The sequence below is a fragment of the Vombatus ursinus genome, unplaced genomic scaffold (genome assembly GCF_900497805.2).
Source record: "Vombatus ursinus unplaced genomic scaffold, bare-nosed wombat genome assembly UNPS02000582.1, whole genome shotgun sequence".
NCBI classification, from domain to species: domain Eukaryota; kingdom Metazoa; phylum Chordata; class Mammalia; order Diprotodontia; family Vombatidae; genus Vombatus; species Vombatus ursinus.
The window spans coordinates 27990191-28014011 of record NW_020940360.1 but is presented as its reverse complement, the minus strand read 5'-3'; the positions used below and the strand labels follow the sequence as shown (position 1 = coordinate 28014011).

The 23821-nt window shown below is 33.4% G+C and overlaps 1 protein-coding gene across 1 annotated transcript in view; it reads right to left on the bottom strand.

The window, feature by feature from the left end:
- GRIK2 (glutamate ionotropic receptor kainate type subunit 2) overlaps positions 1 to 23821 on the bottom strand; it is a 790978-nt gene that overhangs the window by 124705 nt on the left and 642452 nt on the right. Inside the window, exon 13 of the mRNA XM_027855426.1 lies at positions 21885 to 22102. Within this exon, the coding sequence (XP_027711227.1) occupies positions 21885 to 22102 (218 nt within the window). The remainder of the gene's footprint in view (positions 1 to 21884; positions 22103 to 23821) is intronic.

Here is a 23821-nt window from a genome sequence, read left to right as displayed (position 1 = left end):
CACTAATTTGCATAAAATAAATCACATTAGCAGAGAGAACATATAAATGACTAAAGATTTTAAATCACAAACTTAATTTTGTTATTATACAAAATAACACCACTTGCATAATTTTAAATGTAATATATTCCTAGTATTCTCATTTTTCCTATCGAGAGAATGATTACCCAAGATACAAGTATTTTCTGAGGACAGAGAAAACATGACTAAGCTCACTAGAACTTTTTGGAACTCATTCATCTAGACTCCTAAAAATAAATTTTGGTAAAAATTTAAAAACACAGACACATAAATATGGCAGCAACCTCAATAGCAATTTCCATTATTATTACCTCAAATGGACTAATCAAATATTTGGTTAGTAGTCAATTAAAAAAATAACAAAACTTCCAAATTCTTTTTTTTACCTCATAAAGTAACACTGTATAACCAAAACTGTGTTCTCATCTATAACTCTATAATATACAATGGCAAATTAAGAATTAGGCAATGTCAAGGTTCTTATATGGTAAAGAGGTTATTTTATGATCTGTAATTAATCATGCTCTAGCAAGAACAACCCTCCATTCAGAATACTAAATAAGTCAATATCCTCTTCTCTGTTTGGTGCTGTGAAATAGATTGCTATTAAAAAGTAGGAGCTATGCAATTAGCTCAGTTTCATTGAATAGAGAATTCTAAGGAGATGCAAAATAAAATAAAAATTGAAGTTTTATAAAAATGTCCTCCAGAACTAAATAAACCATGGAATTGTAATAATATACAGTGTCCCTAAAGCTTTAATAGTTTAAAACTGCACTAAGATTTTGAGAACACCCTGACTACTTGGGGAAGGGAGAGGGAGGTTACCTAATACTATAGAACTAAATAATTTGAATTTTAGCCAGGATAGTATAAATGAACTCATTTCTCTAAACCATGTATCAAAACCTAGCTCCATGTGAAACTATGGCAGAAAATCCTCTGAAGATTATATACGGAGAAATGAGTACTTACCTTACGCCCTGAGAGGATGACCATGTCTCCATATAACTTTAAGTGAGCAGAGTCAATTGGATTAATAATATGAAATGTCCTGGAGTCCTCTAAGGAAAGAACAATTGTCTCTAATTCCTTTTCCCCTCACTAACCAACACTTCATTTTAATCAACAAACATTTATAAAGTATCTACTGTGTGAAGAACAATACTGCAGTGCAAGGAAAGAAAGAAGCATTTATAAAGTGCCTATTATGTGCCAGACACTGTACTAAGCACTTTACAAATGTTATCTCAATCCTTACAATAGGAAATAGGTGCTATTATTATCATTCCCATTTTACATTTAAGAAAACTGAGGCACATACTGATGTGTCCAAGATCACACTAGGAAATGCCTGAGGATACATTTAAACTCAGTTCTTCCTGACTCTACACTGAGTTCTATCTACTATACCACCTAACTGTCTCAGAAATCATCTAATCCAACTCTTTGCTTCTACAGATAAGGAACTGAGAGCCAGAGAGTTTAAAGACCTTGTTCAAGATCATAGAGGCATTAAGTAAAAGAATCAAGATTCAAACCAGTATCCTTTGATTCTAAATTCACTGTTCTTTCCACACTGTACCATGCTACCTCCCTTTTATATTGTGCTAAATATTGGAAAACATTCAAAATGTAGGAAAGATATAACCCCAGCTCTCATGAAGTTGTGAAGTCTACTGGAGGACAAGATAAAAAACAAAAACCGAGATGATTATAATATACAACATTACATGATGAATATATTACAACTAGATCCCTATTAGGATGAATAATGAATCCCCTGAAGTAGTTGCATTATTTGAATTTGCACTTGTATTGAACTGTATTGTATTGCACCAATTGAACTGGAACCAATTACCATATTTTACATAATTATACCTTCAAATAGTATAGATTCAATACAAGAGATCACTACAGGGGAATTAATTGTTTGCACTAATTGGAACCTAGCTACATAACAAAATTCAGTGATGGACTGTAGTTCTTAAAGAGGGGTCAGAGAGAGAATAAAAGGAGAGAAGAAAGTGTAAGGATTGATGAGGGCTGGACTGGGTAAAGAGAGTATAGGGCAGAAGGGCAGGATCAGATAGATGTCTTCAATTTTAGATTATTGTTAATTTCTTCCTTTTTTTCCCTATAAATGGAATTGAGGGAGGGCAGCAGAGGCAAAGAAAGGGAAATTGTTGAAAGGGCATATGTGTAGATATAATGGAGGGGGGAATAAATGCCTTACAGAGTTGAAAAACTAAGTGCTATGTGAAGTCTTGGGGGAGGGGGGGAGTTTATTACTAATCTGGCCATGGAAGTGGCAGTTGAATTGAGTTGTAGAGAAGATAGATTGATTAAAAGCACTGATCTGGAACAGGTTTTAGGGAACAGAGAGTTATATAGTTTAAGCAGAGCCAGTGTGGTACAATAAAAACAATAAGGATTCTGCTGATAGGGGATATGGGGTTTAAAGGCTACTTCTGATGCTTACTGCTTACTCCTTACATTATTTTGGACAAGTCATCTAACCTCCATGGACCTCAGTTTCTTCATCTATAAAATGAATGGATTCTACTAAGTGGCATTTAAGGTGACAGCCAATTTTTTTTTCTAATTCAATGATCTCATCTCATAGATCAATGGAAGAACACAGACAAGAGCATTATACAAGATTAGAGGTCACAGATAGGTTCCAATCTGCACTGATGAATCACAATCAAGTACTGAAAAATTTGAACCAACAAACAGAATGTTTTGGTCAAAACCCTTTTAATCCCCACCTATTTATATTACATGTCATCAGCTATGGTCTTAGGAGAAGACATAAAAACATATGGGAGTTGCAGAGTCATGCACTATCTCTTGGGAAACCTATGTTTCTGCATTAAGCTTGAGTTGTCATAAAAATATAAAAATAAAATTGTACTACAAATAATTAAGAGGTGCATTGGAAGGAACACAAAACCACATACATTCATTTTACTGACTGAGAATTACATGAGTAGAGACTTGGAAAATCACTTGTTACATAATACTGGCTTGTAGAAGAGTTTTCCCTGCCAAATAAAATAAAATTACTATAGATAGTTCAGAATCTGCATGATAATAAAACACACATATTTAGAAAGACATAAAGCAACTTAATCACTCCATTATCATCAAATATTTATTGAGTAATTTATTCCAAATACAAGACCCAACTATTCCATGTATATAAGGAAATCTGCTGTTTACAAGCACTTGGTTTATGGTTTCACTGACACATATCAATCACAATCACTTCTAGTCATCAACTAATTATTAAATCTACATTCCAAACAAAGAGCTTCTTAATCTGGGGTTCTGACTTTCAATTTCAATATTTTGATAACTGTACTACAATATAACTGGTTTCCTTTATAATCCTTTACGTTTTACTTTATACACTTAAAACATTATTTTGAGAAGGGTTCCATAGGTTTCACTAGACTAGGAAAGGGGTTCTTTGATGACATGAAAATGTTAAAGATCTCCATCACACCCTGATCCTCCTTCATATATTTCACATGCAGAGGTGTCCCTTTTACTTAATAAGACAAATCCCTCTACACAAGCAAGTGATCCCATCCCGTCCCATCTTCTCCAACAGATTGTTCTATCACCCAATCACTCTTTAATCTCTAGTCTACTACTTCTCTACTGCCTAAAAAAACTCTCATGTCTCCCTCATCCTCAAAAAAGTCCTCACTTGAGCAATACACACCTGACAACTCTCATCCTATCTCCTTTCCTTCATTACCAAATTCCTTGAGGAGGCTGTCTACAACGGCTACCTCATGTTCCTTTATTTTCACTCTTCTTAACTCTCTGTGGTCTGGCTTTCAATATCATTCTTCTACTGAAACTGCTTCTGAAAAGTTAATAACGATATCTTAATCACCATATTTAATGATCATCATATTTAAATATCATTTAATCAGTCCTCAATCTTCTTGACCTCTCTAAAGCTTTTGACAATATCAATCACTATCTTCTTAATATCCTCTTCTCTCTAGTTTGTTTTTTGTTTTATTTTGTTTTTCGACACTACTCTATCCTGATTCTCCTATCTGTCTGCCTCTCCTGAATCTCATTTACTGGAAGTCCAAGTCATACATCTCTGCTACGAAGACATTTGAAAAAAAAAAGAAAAAAGAAAAAAAAAGGCTCTGTTTTGGGCCCTCTTCTTTTCTGTCTTTATATTATCTCACTCAATAATTTCATCAGCTCCCATGGATTCAATCATCATTTCTATGTAGATGATTCTCAAAACTGTTTATAGTCTTCAAACTTATCCTGATTTTCAGTCTTGCATCTCCAATGGTTTATTGGTCATTTCCAACTGAATGCCACATATAAACCTTAAAGTTAACATTTCCAAAAGTGAACTTACCATTCCCCACAAACTTTCCCCTCTGCCTGTCCTAATACTATTGAGGGCATTAACATCCTCTCAGTCACACAGGCTAACGATCTAGGTATCATCCTCAATTTTTTTCCCCTTGCACCCCCTGCCCCTATATACAATCAGTTGTCAAGTCCTGGTGATTCCACCTTGCTAACATCTTCTGTACCCATCTATCCTATCCATTCTTTTCTCTCCTCTGATACTGTCACCACACTGGCACAGGCCCTCATTATCTCATGCCTGGACTACTAGAATGGCCTGCTGGTTAGATTCATTCTCTAAGTATCTCCCATCTTCAATCCATCTTTGGCTCAGCTGCCAAAGTGATCTTCCTAAAGAGATCTTGTCATGTCACTCTCCTATTCAATGATCTTCAGTGGTTCCCTATTACCTCCAGTATCAAATACAAAATCCTTTATTTAGTTTGTAAAGCTCTTTATAACCTGGTCCCAATCCTACCTTTCCAGTCTCTACACCTTACTCTCCTCCATGTACTCTGCAAACCAGTGACACTGGACTCCTTGCAGTTCCTAGTATGCAACACTCCATCTCTCAATTCTATATATTTTTATGGCTGTATTCTATAGGTGGAATTCTCACCCTCCTCATCTTTGTCTCTAAGAGTCCTGGGTTCCTTCAAGTCCCAGCTAAAATCCCATCTTCTATAAAAAGTTTTTCTTGATCTTCCTTAATGCTAATGCCTTCTCTCTGCTGACTTTCTCCATTTTCTCCTACATATATGCTGTTTGTATGTAGTTGTTTGTATGTATGCTGTTCTCTCTGTTAGACTTCGAGCTTCTAGAGAGCAGCAGCTTTTTTTTTTTGGTCTTTCTTTGCATCCTCAGCACTTAGCTCAGCATCTGACACATAATAGGTATTTAATAAAATTTTACTGAATTTCTCCAGAGGTGGGGAACCTGCAGCCTCGAGGCCACATGTGGCCTTCTAGATCCTTAAGTGTGACCTTTTGACTGAATCCCTATGTCTAGACCATAGGGGAAAAAAGTCTTGGCTAACTCTCCTTGGATGAAGGCCTCTGCTACCAATATTTGGGGCGGGATGTGGGGGAGAAGGAAAGTAAAGGGAAAGCAGACTCAATGAAACCATAGTTTAGTGTAAAGAGTGCTGAATTTGAAATGTTTAAAGGCATCAGTTAAAATCCTGGTTCTGCTATTTTATATTTTTGTGAACTTGAAGTAAATAACTTCACCATTCTGGCCCTCAGATTACTCATCTGTAAAATTAAAGGGTTAGATTGCAAAGACTTAGAGTTCCTTCTATCTTTCAAGCATATGATTTTGTAATTTTGCCAAGGCTGAAGCTCAATTTTTTTTAACATATTAGTGACCAGATAATCAGTGATTATACATATACATATATATGGTTATTCTATTCTATCCAAATAGAACAAATGATTATTGATATATGTATGTATATATAATATATGTAGGTATATAGTGTCTTACCCAATTTGAGGCAAAACAGATCTTCCTTCAAGAAAAGAAGCATAAAAATGTAATTTCATACTTGAGTTCTTTGCTTTCCCCTCCAAATTACTGAAGATATACTGTCATTATAGCAAAATATGTATTTTATTTTATTTCAAGTATAAGGGTTATGTTTATATGTATATATGTGTACATATATATATATTAAGGGATATTAGAAGGTTATAAATTCAAATGCATGAATTTTTTTTGTGATTGTGACAAAATTTTACTTTCTAGGTCCTATTTCACTACCTATAAAATAGAAAGTCAAAAAACAATTCATCTAGGTTATAGTAAGAATGATATGATTTTATCTTTCCTATAATTATTTGTTAAAGATAAAATGGCCTACAGAGACATTTTCTCACTTAAAGAGTTTTCTTTTCAAAAGTATAAAATACTTGATATTAAGTGCTTACAGTTGCATTATCATTAATGGATATATCATTATCACTCTAAAAATAACATTGTAATTTTCAGAGAACTTGTTCAGAGAGTATATGTTTTAAAATTACTTTAGTTCACTTGCTACTATCAACTGACTAGTACAGTGAATTCCACTCTTATTTGTGTTTTTTTAAATTTAAACTTCTCATAACATATTTAAGACAACTATGTGGTTAAATATATTAAATACTTAAGGCATAATATTAAAATTATATATTTACTTGCAATGAGAATTTTCTGTATTCCTAGTCCACCTAAGCTGGTATCACCTTCACAGAAGAGGCAGTATACTATTTTAGTAATATCTTTAATATTAGGGTCTACTAATAATTTATTTAAATTTAAGATATTAAGGTATGTCTTGTTTACCCACAACTCTCAACCTTATCTATAAGATTTGGAAGTGAAGATTTTTTTTAATTACTTCCTAAAATATAATGTGACTGTTTAAAGCATTTAGAGGAAGGTCACCAGGATGTTAACATGCCTTGAGACTATGCCATTTGAAAATCAGCTAAAGGAAATGGGAATGTTAAATCTGGAAAAGAAAGATTAATTATCTAATTGAAATTTAGCATTTTCTTCAATTATTTAAAAATACTATTCTGAAGAGTTCATAGGCTTCACCTGATTCAAAAAGAGTTCAGAACACCTAATCCATACACAATCTATCCCCTATTTATGACTATGACAAACAATGTTGGTGAGAATACATCTCACTGTTTCATGCTTTGCTTAGCATTAATAACCAGACAGTCAATTAACAGTTGTTCCTATGGTTTTGTTTTTATCAAGAAGTATTGAAATATATTAAAATATACAGAAGAAACTTTTTATGGCATGGTACTTGGTCAAAAGGCTGTCATAAAAGAGGAGTTAGTCTTCTGTGTTTCTCTGGAAGGTAGGATTAAAGGAAATGGATATAAATTGCAAAGAAGGGGAGCTTAAGATTGTTATAATGAAAAACTTTCTAGCAATTAGAACTATCTAATAGTGGAACCAGCTTCAAGAGAAAGTGGGGTTTCTATTCTTTTCTTTCTTTCTTTCTTTCTTTCTTTCTTTCTTTCTTTCTTTCTTTTTTTTTTCAAATGTGTTCAAAGCAAAGATGAATCTTTTTTGGACATGTTAATAGAGAGGATTCTTTTACGAACATATTGAATGAGAAGGACTATAAGTTACCTTTAACTCTGTGATTCTGAATTAGAACCAAACACATGAGCTGTCACTGTAATAAATATATTAAAAATTGTATAGTTATGATGTATACATGTAGCTGATTATTAAGCAAATATCACAGGTGCATCTGCCCCACTGATATAATATTAATGAATTAGAATTTTAACAAAATAAAACAGACATGACAACATGGATAAGCCATCAATGCAGATAAATTTCAGCTTTTCTTTGTGATGACTTGTGATATGCTATCTTTAGTTACTTCTTTTATTGCTGATAATATAAATCCCTTGGTTATTGCTTTCATAATTAATAAGTCACTTAACCTCTCCATGGCACAATTTCCTCATCTGTCAAATGAGAATAATACTAATTGCTTTTTACCTTCTTTAGGGGGATGTTGTGAAGATTAATGAGCTGGTATTTAGAAAGCTTTTTTGAGATCCCCTCAAAAAAGAGACTATATGTGCAATACATAATGCTTGGGAATAAAAATGTTAATCTTTTCAGATAAACCATCTAGGCAAACATAAATCAACTTTAACCTACTCTTAAACAAGAAAACTAATGTAATCTTTATTTTAAAGTTTAAATTGTGTTGAATGCTTTTGAAACCAGCAGAACACTTAAGTCATAACTACACATGAATAAAAAATTCAAATCTTCCTGTAAGTAACTGAAAACTTCTAGTTAAGAATCATCTTCCATGAACTCTCTGTATTTCAGGGTCTCATATGAAAAATAAGAAAAATATTTCTTGAATACTACTGGCCCACAAATCAATGCTGTGAAGATTAAATTAATGTTGGTGAAGGGCTTTTGGCTCATTAGAGAAACATGGGCTATCAACAGACCTCTGTTATTATTGTGAAGAACTTAGCCACAAGCCCATTCTGAATAGGGAGCCTACCTGAAGTCACAGACTCCAACTGAACATCTGTTTAGCACTAATGAATAAAGGGTAAGATGGGAGAGAATCACCAATTATATCAAAATGATGTAATCATTAAACATAATTAAAATACAGCTAGAAAAAAAATCAATTGAGGCTGAAACTATTTTTTAACATTCCTTCCACACAGAATCCATGGAATTATTTTTCAAGGCAGTTTCTGATGGCCCCTCAGTTAGTTAAAACATGGAAAAACAAAAAAACTGAGTAATTGACGAAAAAAATCACAGAGTATGTAACAGTAGAAAGTAGAATTTTGATATAAAATTAGAACACTAAATACTATCTTTTATACTGTTTTGTTATTTAAACATGAACTATTTCATGTGGCAGAGCACAAGTTATAGTTCGTATTGTATTCTTTGTACTGGTTATGAAAGCATGGGGAAATATATCGTATTGTAGATTTATCATAATGCATAATATGCTGCTGTAAATGAATAATATTTGTGAAAAAAGGTTCTTCCACTTTGTCTTTCTACACTAATAAGTCTAATTGAGATACTCATGTGATAAATTGTTCCTTCTTGTCATTCCTGCAATTTTTTGCGAGATGATTTTCCATGGTTATACTGGAACCCAATCTATATTATAACAGCAGTTGCTGTTTTTTTTGTTGTTGCTGTTTTATTTTTTATTTAAATACCAGTCAGTAAATCTTCCACTAAGAGGGATTTCCGGTGGGCATAGGCACAAAAGAACATGCATTAATAGCGGGAAACTAAGACAATATGATAATAAAGAAACAACACTACCCAGTAGCATTTTGCAAAATGCATGAATCATTTTGTAGATGTAGAGACAGAGAGTGTAGCTCATTGCCTAGCATACACACAGTAGGTTCTTAATAAATGAGATCTGCTAACATAGCCCTCACTACAATCAGTAGGTCTGAGGGGTATAGGCCACAGTATTAATGATGTATGTCTAGAAGAGACATTTGAAGCTAGTCCAACATCTCTCTATTCCAAGACACTTGTTTTACAGTGAAGGAAAAGTAGGGACATAGAGATAAAAGAACATGCCCAAGGTTACAAAGGTGGTAAGTAGAAGATCCTGGATTCAGACACAAGTTGTCAGATTCAGACCTCCTTTCATTGTGCCATGCCACAATATCCTCTTTGCAGACCTCTTATTCTTTACATTGAAAAAAAAATAAATACTTATTGATTTTTCAGTGTTTTCAGTCCTCTTGAAAGAGTGACATGGGATTTCACCCCTACAGTAATTGTATTACTTAATGTAATTCCTAGCTCAAAAGACAGAACCAAGGAAGAAGGTTTTGAAAGCTATGTTTTTAAGTACTTTAGTTCTTAAGCTGTTTTTTACAAGTCTTTTTTGTGTCTCTTCATCCTGGGAGCTACTAAAAATACCTTGTTTTTTTTTCAAGAAGTGTATAATCTTTAATATATGATGATAATTTTTTTCCTAAATTACCATCTATACAATTTGAGTGTTTCTTTTCTGAGAAATTTATCAATCAAAAAGCCTGTATGAAGCACTTACATACAAATATTATGTCGAGCACTGGGAATACACATGACAAAAGTAAAATCATGTCTGCCCTTAAAACTCTTGTTTTCCAACGGAGGAAACAACATGTATTACACATATGCACATGCATATGTGTTTACATGTACATATGTAATACACACATCACTAATATATTTGTATGTATAAATCAAATCACATAAGTAAAATAAAGAATAACTTCAGGAGGTAAGAAATTATTTGAATTACTTTGTTTAATCCACAATCTACCCTTTCATCATTTTTTGTCGTTGTTCTTCAAATGATATTGAAAACAAGAAAAAAGGAAAGGAGGAGTGGGACGAGAGGATAAGAAAATATATTTTGGGGAGCGAAATCTGGTCAGAGTCCAGTATATTCTATACATATTGGAATGTTCCCCAAATGATGCAACACATCCTTTATAATATGGCCTACATCTTTTCAACAGATTGAGAAACTGTTCAAGGATTTAATTTCCAGAATTGTTGAGCTAGATCCTCTTTCCTCCAGTTACAAAACCTGAGATACATGAAAATAATCGTTTCCTGGAATTGAGTCTTCCAGAACAATTAGCTAACAGCAGGGTCACTTTAAATTAGTAAAAACAAGATGGAAATCCCTGCAGAAATAATACCTTAAGGGTGTTTCATAGAGTGTAGGCATGTGTTGCTACTGTTAATTAAAAAAAAAAGTATGCAAAAGGAAATATTCTATATGCAAACAGTCTCTAATGTAGCATAGAATTTTAAAATGAGCATGAATTTGCCTTCATTCTAAATTTTGCCAAGATTCCCTTTTAATTCTAAACTCAAAGATAGGATAATGACAGATTTAACAAGTCACAATATGGAGTTTGGAATAAGTATCATCTAGGATTATACTGAGGAAAAATAATTCAAGGTATTTTATCCTGGTATCGTATTCTGGTGTTTTCCTAATTCCAACAATACCATCTCACAGTGTGGTAAAGTCAGCACCATAAGGTAATTGTTAACTTAGTAATTAACACTGTATGATTTTTATTGTGAGTTATACACATTCCAGAAGGTTGCAAATTAAAAGAAATTCTATGCCATTAGAAAAGGAAGCTGTTTAATGTCAATTTTCTTCTGATACTAAAGGCACCCTGGTGGGGAGAAAAAAAGAGCCAAGAGAGGATAAAAAAAAAGAATTTATACAACGGCAAAGAAAGAGGAAGCAAAAATAATATTGAAGAGAGGAGAAATTGGGACAAATATATAGAATAGGAAGTGGGACTAGAAAAAAATAAGAAGATAAAGTTACACATAAAAAAAAAACAGACTTCTGGTGTCTGAAGCCCTCCCAAATTCCCTTCCAAACAACTAGAAAACTGGTTCAGAATTGATCTAGGATCAGGGAAGCAGCTTACTAGCACTCCAGGAAAGGTCTGTCTCACTGGGGTGGGCGGAATAAGGTCCAAGAGCTAAAAGACCCCAAGCGGGCAATACACCAGCAAGGCCCTGCCCTCCTGCAAACCAGCAACCCCCTAGACAAGTGATCACTCTGTGCAACATAGCAAGGCCCCACCCCAGTGACCCAACCCCCAGCACAAGCCGCCAGTAAGGTCTTGACCCCCCACTGCTGACCAGTAGTGAAGCATAACCCTGGGTCTGGTCAACAGGGAGACCCCACCCCTGAGGTCTACCCACAGAGAAATTCTGTTTCCATAGCAACCCAGTAGCAGGGCCTCACCCCTCAGGCACATCAGCAACAACTCCTCCAGAGCTTTCAAGTACAGCTGTCCCGTTACCATGGCAACCCAGCAGCAAGGTTCCACAACTAGGGTAGGCCAAGAGCTAAACCTCACAGCCAAGGGAAGCCAACAGGAGTCCTAGCACACCACCTAGTACAAGCCAGAAAAGAAACTTACCCTCCAGCGAAAATAAGAAGGTAAGCCCTAAAGCCCAGTGAAAGTCATCAGTAAGGCCCAGAGCCCCAGCACAAAAAAACTTAGGACACTGTAGGACTAGAACCCAACTCTCATAAAGGACACCAAGTCACAAACAAGGCATAAAAAATGAGCAAAAAAAGCCTCAAAACAACAACAACAAAAGAGCTTGACTATAGAAAGTTACTATAGTAATAGGGAGGATCAAGACATAAACTTAGAAGAGGACAATAGCATCAAAATGGCTACATGTGAAGCCTCAAAGAAAAATGTGACGTGGTCTCATGCCCAAAAATAATTCCTGGAAGAGGTTTAAAAGGATTTTAAAAAGTAAATTAGAGAAGCAGAAGAAAAATTGGGAAAAGAAATAAGAATAATGCAAAAGAATCATGAGAAAAGAGTCAACAGCATGAGAAAACATACAAAAATTTTCCAAGCAAAATAATTCCCCCAAAATAGAATTGGCCAAATGGAAAAATGAAGTACAAATGCTCACTGAAGAAAATAATTCCTTAAAAATTATAATTAAACAAGTGGAAACTAATGACTTTGTGGGACATCAAGGTATGAGAAAACAAAATCAAAAAAGTAAAAAAGAAAATGTGAAATTTCTCATTGGAAAAAGAACTGACATAGAAAATGGATCTAGGAGAGATAATATATGAATTATTGGACTACCTGAAAGCCATGATAAAAAAAAAACTGGACAGCATAATTCAAGAAATTATCAAGAAAACTGCCATGATATATTAGAACCAGAGGGCAAAATAGAAATTGAAAGAATCTACCAGTCACTGCCTGAAAGAGATCCAAAAATGAAAACTCCCAGAAATATCATAATTTCAGAGTTCAGAGATCAAGGAGAAAGTAATGCAAGTAGCCCAAAAGAAACAGTTCAAATATAGTGGAGCTCTAGTCATGGTCTCACAGGATTCGGCAGCTTCTACATTAAAGAACCACAAGGCTGGCAATATGATATACTGGAAGGCAAAGGAGACAGGAGTATAACCAAGAATAACCTACCTAGCAAAATTGAATATTTTTTTCAGGGGAAAAATGGACATTTAATGAAATAGACAATTTTCAAGCATTTCTAATTAAAAGACCAGAGTTGAATAAAAAATTTGACCTCAAAATACAAGACTCAAGGGAAACATAAAATGATTAAAAAAAGAAACAAGAAAGAGAAACATAAGAAATTCAATAAGGTTGAACTGTTTATATTTCTATATGGCAAAATAATATTTGTAACTCTTAACAGATTTAGTACTATTATAAGAGCAATTAGAAGGAGTGTATATGTATATAGACAGAGGGTATGGTAACTTTGATGGGATGATACCACAAAAACAAAATAAAGGGGTGAGAAAGAAAATTGCACAGGAAGAAGAAGGGGGAAGTTTGAATGGGGTAAATTGTCCCACATAAAAAAGGCATGAAATAGCACTTACAACAGAAGGGAAAATGGGGAGTGGAGATGGTGGCAGGCAAAACTTAAGCCTTACACTCATCAAAATTGGCTCAAAGAAGAAAGAACAAACACACTCAGTTGGGTAAAGAAATCTATCTTAATCTATAAGGAAGTAAAAAAGGGATGGGGGTAATAGAAGGAGGAGGGGAAACTGAAAAAAGGAAGGATATATTGGGAAGGCAGTGATCAGAACTTAAAACACTTGTTGGGGGGTAAGAAGGAGAGGGAGATAAACAAGCAAAAAATAGCATGGAGGGAAAAACACAGTTAGTTTTCCTAACTATAAATGTGAATGTGATGAATTCACCCATAAAATGGAAGTGGATAGAAGAATGGATTAAAAAACAGAATCCTACAATATGTTGTTTACAAGAAACACATTTGAAGCAGAGAGATGCACACAAGGTAAAGGTAAATGGCTGGAGCAGAATCTATTATGCATCAACTGAAGCAAAGAAAGCAGGGGTAGCAATCATGGTCTCAAACAAAGCAAAAACAAAAATAAATCTAATTAAAAGAAAAAGGAAACTATATCTTGCTGAAAGGTACCACAGACAATGAAGTCATATTAATACATATAGGAACCAAATGGTAGCATCTAAATGATTGAAAGAGAAGTTGAATAAGTTACAGGAAGAAATAGATAATAAAACTATACTAATGGGGGACCACAACTTTCCTCTCTCAGAACTAGATACATCTAGATACAAAAAAGAAAAAAGTTAAGGAGGTGAATAAAAGTCTGGAAAAGTTAGATATGATAAATCTGGAGGAAATGGAATAGGAATAGATAGGAATATACCTTTTTCTCAGCAGAACATGGCACCTACACAAAAATTGACCATGTATTAGGACATAAAAACCTCACAACTGAATGCAGAAAAGCAGAAATAGTAAACACATTCTTTTCAGATCATAATGCAATAAAATTTCATTCAATTATGGACAATGGAAAGAGAGATTAAAACTAGAAATTAATTGGAAATTAAGTGATCTAATCCTAAAAAAAACAAGTGGGTCAAAGAATAAATCATAGAAATGATCAATAATTTCATTAAAGAAAATGACAACAGACAACATACCAAAATTTATGGGAAGCACCCAAAGTGGTACTTATGGGAAAATTTATATCTCTAATTGCTTCCATCAATAAAACTGAGTAAAAGCAGATCAATGAATTAGACATTGAAAAAAAAATAGAAAAAATAAATTACAAATCCCCAATTAAACACCAAATTGGAAAACCAAATTAAAAACTAAAGGAGTAACTAATAAAATTTAAAGTAAGAAAACCATTGAACTTATAAATAAAACTAGAAGCTGGTTTTGTGAAGAAAAAAAACAATAAAATAGATAAATGATTGGTTAATTTGATTTTACCCAAAAAAAAGGAAAGAAGAAAACCAAATTACTAGTATCAAAAATGAAAGAGGTGAATTCACCACCAATAAAGAGGAAATTAAAGTATGAATTAGGAGCAATTCTGCCCAATTATATGCCAATAAATTTATCTAAAAGAAATGGATGAATATCTACAAAAATATAAATTACCTAGATTAACAGAAGAAGAAATAAAATACTCCAAAAACCCAATATTAGAAAAAGAAATTGAACAAGCCATCAATGAACTTCCTAAGAAAACATCCCTGGGATGAGAAGGATTCACAACTAATTCTACCAAACATTTAAAGAATACTTAAACCCAATATTATGTAAACTATTTGGAAAAATAGGTAGAAAAGAAGTCCTACCAAATTCCTTTTACAACACAAATATTGTGCTTATACCCAAACCAGGAACAGCCAAAATAGAGAAAGAAAGCTATAAACCAATTTCCCTAATGAATATTGATGAAAAATTTTTAAATAAAATGCTAGCAAAGAGATTACAAGAATATATCATAAGGATCATACACTGTGATGTGGTGGCATTTATATCAGGAAGGCAAGGCTGCTTCAATAATATGAAAAGTATCAGCATAATAGAAACCAGATGATTATCTCAAAAGATGCAGAAAAAGGATTTGACAAAAAACAGCACCCATTCCTATTTAAAAAAACACTGGAGCACATAAGCTTACCTTAAAATAATAAGTAGTATCTATCTAAAACCATCAGCAAGCATTATCTGTAATGGAGATAAGTGAGAAGCCTTCCCAGTACAATCAGGGGTGAAGCAAAGATGTCCATTATCATCTCTATTATTTAATATTATACTGGAAATGTTAGCTATAGCAATAAGAGAAAAAGAAATTAAAGGAATTAAGATAGGCAATGAGGAAACGAAGCTGTCATTCTTTGCACATATGATGGTATATTTAGAAAACTACTTGAAATTATTAACAACTTTAGCAAAGTTGCAGGACACAAAATAAATCCATATAAATTATTAGCATTTCTGTTCCAGCAGCAAGAGATAGAAAGGGAAATTCCATTTAAAATAACTATAGACAAGGGGCAGCCAGGTGGCGCAGTGGATAGAGCACTGACCCTGAAGTTAGGAGGACCTGATTTCAAATCCAGCCTCAGCCCAAACACTTAACATGTACTAGCTGTGTGACCTTGGGCAAGTCACTTAACCCCAATTGCCTTACCAAAAAAAACAAAAACAAACAAACAAACAAAAATTACTATAGACAATATAAAATACTTGAGAGTCTATCTGCCAAGACAAACCCAGGAACTATATGAACACAAGTATAAAACATTTTTCACACAAAAGAAGTCAGATCTAAACAACTGAAAAAATATTAATTGCTAATAGGTAGGTCAAGTCAATATGATAAAGATGACAATTCTACCTAAATTAATCTGTTTATCCAGTTCCATACCAATCAAATTATCAAAAAATATTTTAAAAAGCTAGAAAAAATAATAACAAAATTCATCTGGAAGAACAACAACTCAAGGATGTCAAGGCAATTAATGAAAAAAATGCTAAAGAAGGTGGTCTAGCTGTACCAGATCTCAAACCATATAAACTGGCAATTATCAAAATAAACCATGGCTAAGACATAGAGTAGTGGATAAGTAGAATAGATTAGGTAGAAATTACATTATAGTAAATGACCACAGTAATCTAGTATATGATAAACCCAAACATCCAAGAACAAAAACTCATGATTTGACAAAAACTGCCGGGAAAACTGGAAAACAGTATGGCAGAAACAAGGTATAGACTAACATCTTACACAATATATCAATATAAGGTCAAAACAGGTACATTATTTACACATAAAAGGTGATGCCATAAGTAAATTAAGAGAATAGTTTATTTCTCTTATTTATGGGTAAAGGAAGAATTTAGGACCAAAGAAGATATAGAGAGCATTAAAAATGAAAAATAGATAATTTTGATTATATTAAATATAAAAGTTTTTGCACAAACAAAACCAATACAACCAAAATTAGAAGGAAAGCAGAAAAATGGGGAAAAATTTTTCAACGAGTATTTCTGATAAAGATCTCATGTCTCAAACATATATAGAACTGAGTCAAATTTATAAAAATGCAAGTCATTCCCCACGTGATAAATGGTCAAGGCATATGAACAGGCAATTTTCAGACAAAGAAAAAGGAAGCTATCTATAGACATAAGAAAAATTCTCTAAATCACTGTTGATCAGAGAAATGCAAATTAAAACAACTCTGAGGTACCACCTCACACCTATCAGAGTGACTAATGTGACAAAAAAGGAAAATTTTGGATGTTGGAAAGGATGTGGCAAAACTGCTGATGAAGTTGTGAACTGATCCAACCAGTCTGAAGAGCAATTTGGAGCTATATCCAAATGGCTATAAAACTCTGCATACACTTTGATTCAGTAATACCACTACTAGGTCTACATCCTAAAGGCATCCAAAAATAGGGAAAAGGACTTAATCTGTACAAAAATATTTACAGCAGCTCTTTTTGTGCTGGCTAAGAATTGTAAATCAAAAGGATGCCCATCAATTGGGGAATGGCTAAACAAGCTGTGTATATGATTGTAATGGAATATTATTGTGCTATAAGAAATGACAAGCAGGATGATTTCATAAAAACCAGGAAAGACTTATATTGATGCTTAGACGTGAGTAGAACCAGAACATTGTACAAAATGATAGCAATATTGTTCAATGAAGAACTGTGAATGACTTAGCTATTCTCAGCAAGACAATCCCAAAGGATTAATGATGAAGCATACTATCCTCCTCCAGAGAAAGAACTGGTATGGATTGAATACAGACTGAACAATGCTATTTTTCACTTTCTTTCTTTCTTTTTATTTTATTTAAGTTTTCTTGTACAAAATGACTAATATGGAAGTGTTTTACATAATTTCAAAATATAAAATAAAATAAAAATATGAGGAATCTCCCCCTCACAAATGTCTTTGATCATTTGGTAGCTTTTAAGTAAAATCTTCACAAAGTACTTAAAATGCTGAAATAGACAAAATCTTAAAAAAATAAAAATGAAATTAAGATTCTATAAAGTTTGCAGATTCCACTGGGTTTATTCTGTGATGATTACAAAAACCAATACCAAAACAAAACAAAACAAAACAAAAAACATTTGATTTTGTAGAGCAAAATGCAGTCTTCAAGGCTTTTCTCCAAACATTTTTTTTTAACTTATATTTTAAGGTCACACACACACACATTTGATAAATATGAAACAAAGACAACTGTTCATTGATCAATCACCAAGTTATTAATGTCAATCGAGGAAGGAAACATTGAGAAGTATTATCAAAAAAGTCATTAGCCACAGTCAAAAACAGAGGATGGATTCTTACAGATCAGATAGTCTTAACCTTTTTTTGTGACATGGATGCCTCTGGTAGTCTGATAAATCCTGTAGACCACTTTTCTCAGATTGTTTTTAAATAATTGAAGGACATGATACATTTCAATGAGGAATTAGTGAAAATAAAGATTTTATATTTTCCCTATGTGATTGCATAGACACACCCCAATCTATTCATGAACTACTTAAAGCCCCATGGATCCCAATTTAGTTACTCCTGCTATAGATGGTGAGGACAGCTAGGTGGTGCAGTTGGCCTGGAGTCAGGAAGATCTGAGTTTAAATCCAGTCTCAGACATTTACTAGCTGGGGGACCTTTGGCAAATCATTTAATCCTTATTTGCCTCAGTTCCTCATCTGTAAAATGGGGACATACTGGTGAAGGAAATGGTAAACCACTCGAATATCTTTGCCAAGAAAACACCATGAACAAGTTCAGGAAGTCACAAAGAGTCAGGAGCAACTAAACAACTGAATAATGACATAGATGGTGATATCTTCTGCAAGACATTGACAGGTGACTTTTTGCTGATGGCATCAAGTTGCAGAATATTATGGCGTTTCCAGGTACTCCATAACCAAAAAGCCAAATAGATGAAAAATGTCTTTCGCTCATATTATGATATGAAATCAGACTTCCAGTCTACTTACTTAGAAAATCAGAACACAAAGAATATCCCTAAAATCTTAAACTTTGGAGGCACTTTTATGTTTTAAATGAGGCTTTCAAATAGACACATATGAGTCAAAAATTGATAAGAAGCAAGAAAATAGATTAATTACATTTGGGACACAATATTTGTAATGAACCCAAGCACATCCCTGACACAAAGACCTAGCTGTTTAACAGAAATTATTTCAGGTAGTTAAGTTGTGAATCACTGCATGCCATAATCTTAAAAGATTTGAGTTGTAGATGAATTTTAATCCTAGAAATGCATGATGACCATAAGGAGGCTGCACTAGTTCTTCCAATACTGATATTCACAAAAGGTGTCATTTCCTACAGAAGGGTTACAAAGGAAAAATCAGAAAGGCATTCATGTGGCAAGACTAAGAAAGTGACAAAATAAGTACTGCACTGGAACCCTCAAAATGTAAAAATGTTGAAGGAAGGCTTTCCAATCTTTGTAATGGATCCTTTCCCAAGGATCTGTTGGAAAGCATGAACAAGAATCATACACAATAGGAAAGAAGAAACAGGCTGTAATATGTACTGACAAAGGGAACATCATCAATAAGATCAGTGCATGGATCCATGGCAGTCTTGAAAGAATGTTTATGGATACCTCATAAATACTTCTTTCCATCAAAGTTTTACAAGGATGAAATCTGTGCTAGCAATAGTCATTTGAAAAAGGAAAATGGGGCCAAATCACTGATAATAAGAGAAATGAAAAAAAAATTTCAAGGATCCTTATTACATCAGATTGCAAAAATGACAAAAAAGTAAAATTACAAATACTGGTGGGACTATGAGAGGTCAGGCATTGTTGGTAGAACTTTAAATTGTTCCAGCCATTATGGAAAACAATTTAGAAGTATATTACCAAAAGCTACTAAACCATGAATATCCTTTGACCCAAAATTGTCACTAGAAGACTTATACCCAAGAGAGAATTTTTTTTAAAGGGAAAGGATTCATATATACAAAAATATCCATAGTCACACTTTTTGTTTTAATAAAGAACTGGAAACAAGTGGTGTGTCCATCCATTGGAAAATGATTGACTAAATTATGATATATGAATATAAAGGAATATGAATGTGCCTTAAGAAATGATAAATTACTTTTAAAAGATCATGGGAAGATATGCATGAACTGATTCAGACTGAAGTGAGCTGAATCAGGAAAACAACTGTATCAAGAAAGAAATGATAAAAACAAATAATTCTGAATGATTTAAGAACTTTGATAAATACACTGACCCACCACAATTCAGAAAAACAATGATTAAGAATATTACCTAATTTTTGAGAAAGTGATGGGTTAAATATAAAGAATGAGATACACATTTTTAGTTATGAACAATGTAGGAATTTGTTTTGCTTGTCTCTGTACACTTTTGAGTTTTCTTTTTCTTTCTTTTCTGGTAGGGGGGATGAGAGCAGAAGAAGGGGAAAATAAAATTTTGTTAATTGAAAAGTAAAAAATGAAATACAAACCCCTTATGTAGTAAAAATAAACAGATGAATGAGTGAAATAATATGAGTATCCTGAGGAAAAGCATTTAAAATGATGGTTTGTCATGTTCTCTAACAAATCATTCATCAATAAGCGCTGACATATACAAAATCTACAGTTCCTAGCACAGTCCTTTGCAAATAGTAGGTATTTATTGCATATTTTTGCATATTGCATATAGAGTGAATAAATTATCATTTCTTAATTTAGATAATGGAATAGTCATTTTTCTTTATCTTCAGCTGCAGGTTGTATGAGAAAAATCCTTTAGACTATTTCGTAATTGTCCATTTAAAAACAATTTTAATGAAATATGACTATATGTTGACTGAATCAGCTTAGAAAGACTTAGGAAATGTTCATTTCCTGTCACTATATCCAAATTTACATCAATATTAAGCAATCATAGAAGAGTTTACTATGTAAAAAAATACACCTTAAAAAGAACATTAAAGAAAAATGATTAACTGAATTTTCAAGTACAATATAAATATAATAATATTTAACCATATGTTCACTGCTTATTCATATCATCAATTATGTTCTGTGAACTAAACTATAAGCTAAAGTGTTCTTTCTATGAATTTTCCTTACATTGAAGTGGAGAAAATGTTTGCTGAAATGTAATAGCAAATAACTATCAAATGACCCTGAGTACTCAGAGTGGAGGGAAATGGCAGGGAGTAATAGAGGAGAACAGAGCATGAATCTAGAGCTTCCATCTTCTCATTTTCTTACATGCACCTTTCCACTTGGATTCCCTGAATCAGTGTGACCACCTATAATTGGCAAAGCAAGAAGTGTAGGAGAAGCCAGCTGAAGGTCATTGAAATTCAAACATGTTGCCCATGTGATCTCACTATTTCCAAAGGCCTCCAAATATCTCACCAATAAACGTGCACTGATATCTGTTAAATATAACTAATATGTTTTATGGTGCCTGTGTTTCCCAAGCAGCCATAGATGTGGAGCATAAGTACTGAGTCATGTCTTCTATTCTCTGACATCTTTATTTCCACATTTGTGAAACATCTTACTGCTCCATCATCCAGATTTGGGACTCTTGCCTTTCACAAAAAGGCAAGAAGGCCTTTTATCACAAAATTGCCCTCAAGTTACTAAACCTTTAATGACAAGCATCTGTCTTTCAAAAGTCTGTAAAGAATTCATTCACTTTTTTTATTTCCAAATTCAACTGAATTGAAAATTCCACATTATGTTTGAACATTTAAAAATATATATGAGGAATAAAATATATGTCATGCAAATTATGTCTTTCAATTTCAAATTACTGAGGAATTTGCCTTATGTAGGTATATGCAATGGTTATTTTTCTCCCATGCTAATTTTAATTTTTCTTTATTGCATAATAAATAAAAATATTTGCTACATTTTATGATATAATGACAGCATAATGGCACCATAACAACATAAATGGATGTTATTTGTAGGGCATGGTTCTACTTAAATGCATTATTTCAATGTATCTAAGGAACTATTTAAGGAATCTTACCTTAAAAAAGGTCATAGTGGCCCCATCCTCCACAGCTCCATACTCTATCTTGGTCTGTTTAGCTAAATCATCAGCAGAGTCAATGGGGGATTCCATGCGTTCCACTGTCAGAAAGGCGGCTAAGTTAGCAGTATACGAAGAAATGATGATAAGTGTGAAAAACCACCAAATGCCTCCCACTATCCTGGTGGAGAGCGCTTTGGGCATGAGCTCAGAACCTAACAGAGATTGGGGGGAAAGGGTGAAACGAATACAAAGAAAATCATCAGCAGTCAGGTACTTTAAGTCACAGTGGCAAAGTGGAATCACTGTGTAATAAAAATGTGTTATTGATTTATTGATTTACATATTGCTGTGGTAAGAAAACAACTAACATGGGGCAGGGAAGGACTGGTTACAATAAAAAGAACACTGTATGATGGTGTTGTTGTTGTTAAAATATAGTAATGGGAGACAGCTTTAACGTGAGGCAATATACAGTATCCATTCAAACATTTTGATCAGTACAGCCTCTTTTTAATGCTAGAGTTGGAAGGTAGAAGAAATGCCTTCAGCTTCAAGAGGTGAAAGAAATTTAAACCGTGCAAGGATAAGCTATATCAGTCAATGTTGCTGAATGTACAGTATAGTTGTGTCATAGAAAGCTGACTTTCCTAGAGAACTTATCCCAAATTTCCAAATCTGTGATCTTGACACTGTTATTAAATTAGAGTTTCATAAGTAATTTCAGTTATCCACATTCTTTGGTTTTATGGTATTAGTCTTATCTTAATTTTCTTAGCAAGACATTATGATGCACAGATTCCATGGCGAAAAAGAATGTCTCCCATCACTATAATTAGCCCCAAACTAGTGAAAAATAATCTGAAAAAGTAGATGGCTAAGCCACAGATTTTAATCTTTTCTGAAAACATCCACATTTAGCAAACCTAGACTACATTATAGTATTGCTGGAGTTGCCTGCTCATGGTACTACGTTTGGGAATGTTCTTGGCATTATATTTTAATTTGAATCATTATTAATTTTAATTAGGTTACATTAAAAGGAGAATCTAAACCTTCTAAGCTGACAGTGTATGACCATCGTATTAATTATAATTTTATTATATTCTAACTATAAACTTAAAATTAAAATTAAGACAATATTTTAAGTAAGATGGGTGTTGGCAAAATCTAAAAATATATACAATTTATGGGAATAAATGTTCTAAAATTACATTCATTTTATTATTGCTATTATTTTATTCACCAGTCAGTATAGACTGAATTCTTCCAATCAATTAATTTTTATGGTGTCTGAGTAAAATGAAGTGAAGGAAAGATGGACTCTTTTATCTTTATTGAATACACAATATTCTTTCTATAAGATAATAACTGGTCCAGCAAGGTAACACATCTTCAGATAGAATAAAAATCACAATAAACATGTTAACGTCAAAAAGAAGTGATTTCATAACTGGACTATTTGTTTCGAAACAGCCCATCTTAGCCTGCAGTTCATCTTACCCTGGCTGTGTCAAACAAAAAAAGCAGACAGACTTGGACATGACAGCCAACTCCAGCTCCAGACTCTGCCTAGATTTCTGTAAGGAAAAAAGTAGAAAAGTACCTTTCTGATGTGGTTGCTCCTAGGCCCTGTCAGACAGACACTTTGACACCATAACACTAAAATATTTCCCTGGAAGTTCAGCAGGTTTGACTGCTTATTCTTTTTAATTAAAACAAAACAAAACAAAAACAAAACACCAATAAAGTCAAACAAGACTGGGAAAGAAGAGAACAGTGGGAACGTTTGACGAAATGTCCCAATTACCACAAGTTCATATCTTACCCAAGGACTTAAAGCGAGTGCCACCTTGGTTTGTGAATCGGAGCCTGGTTAGGGGCTGACTGTCATGTACTCAAGGTAACGTCATGTCCAGCACTATATCCCACTA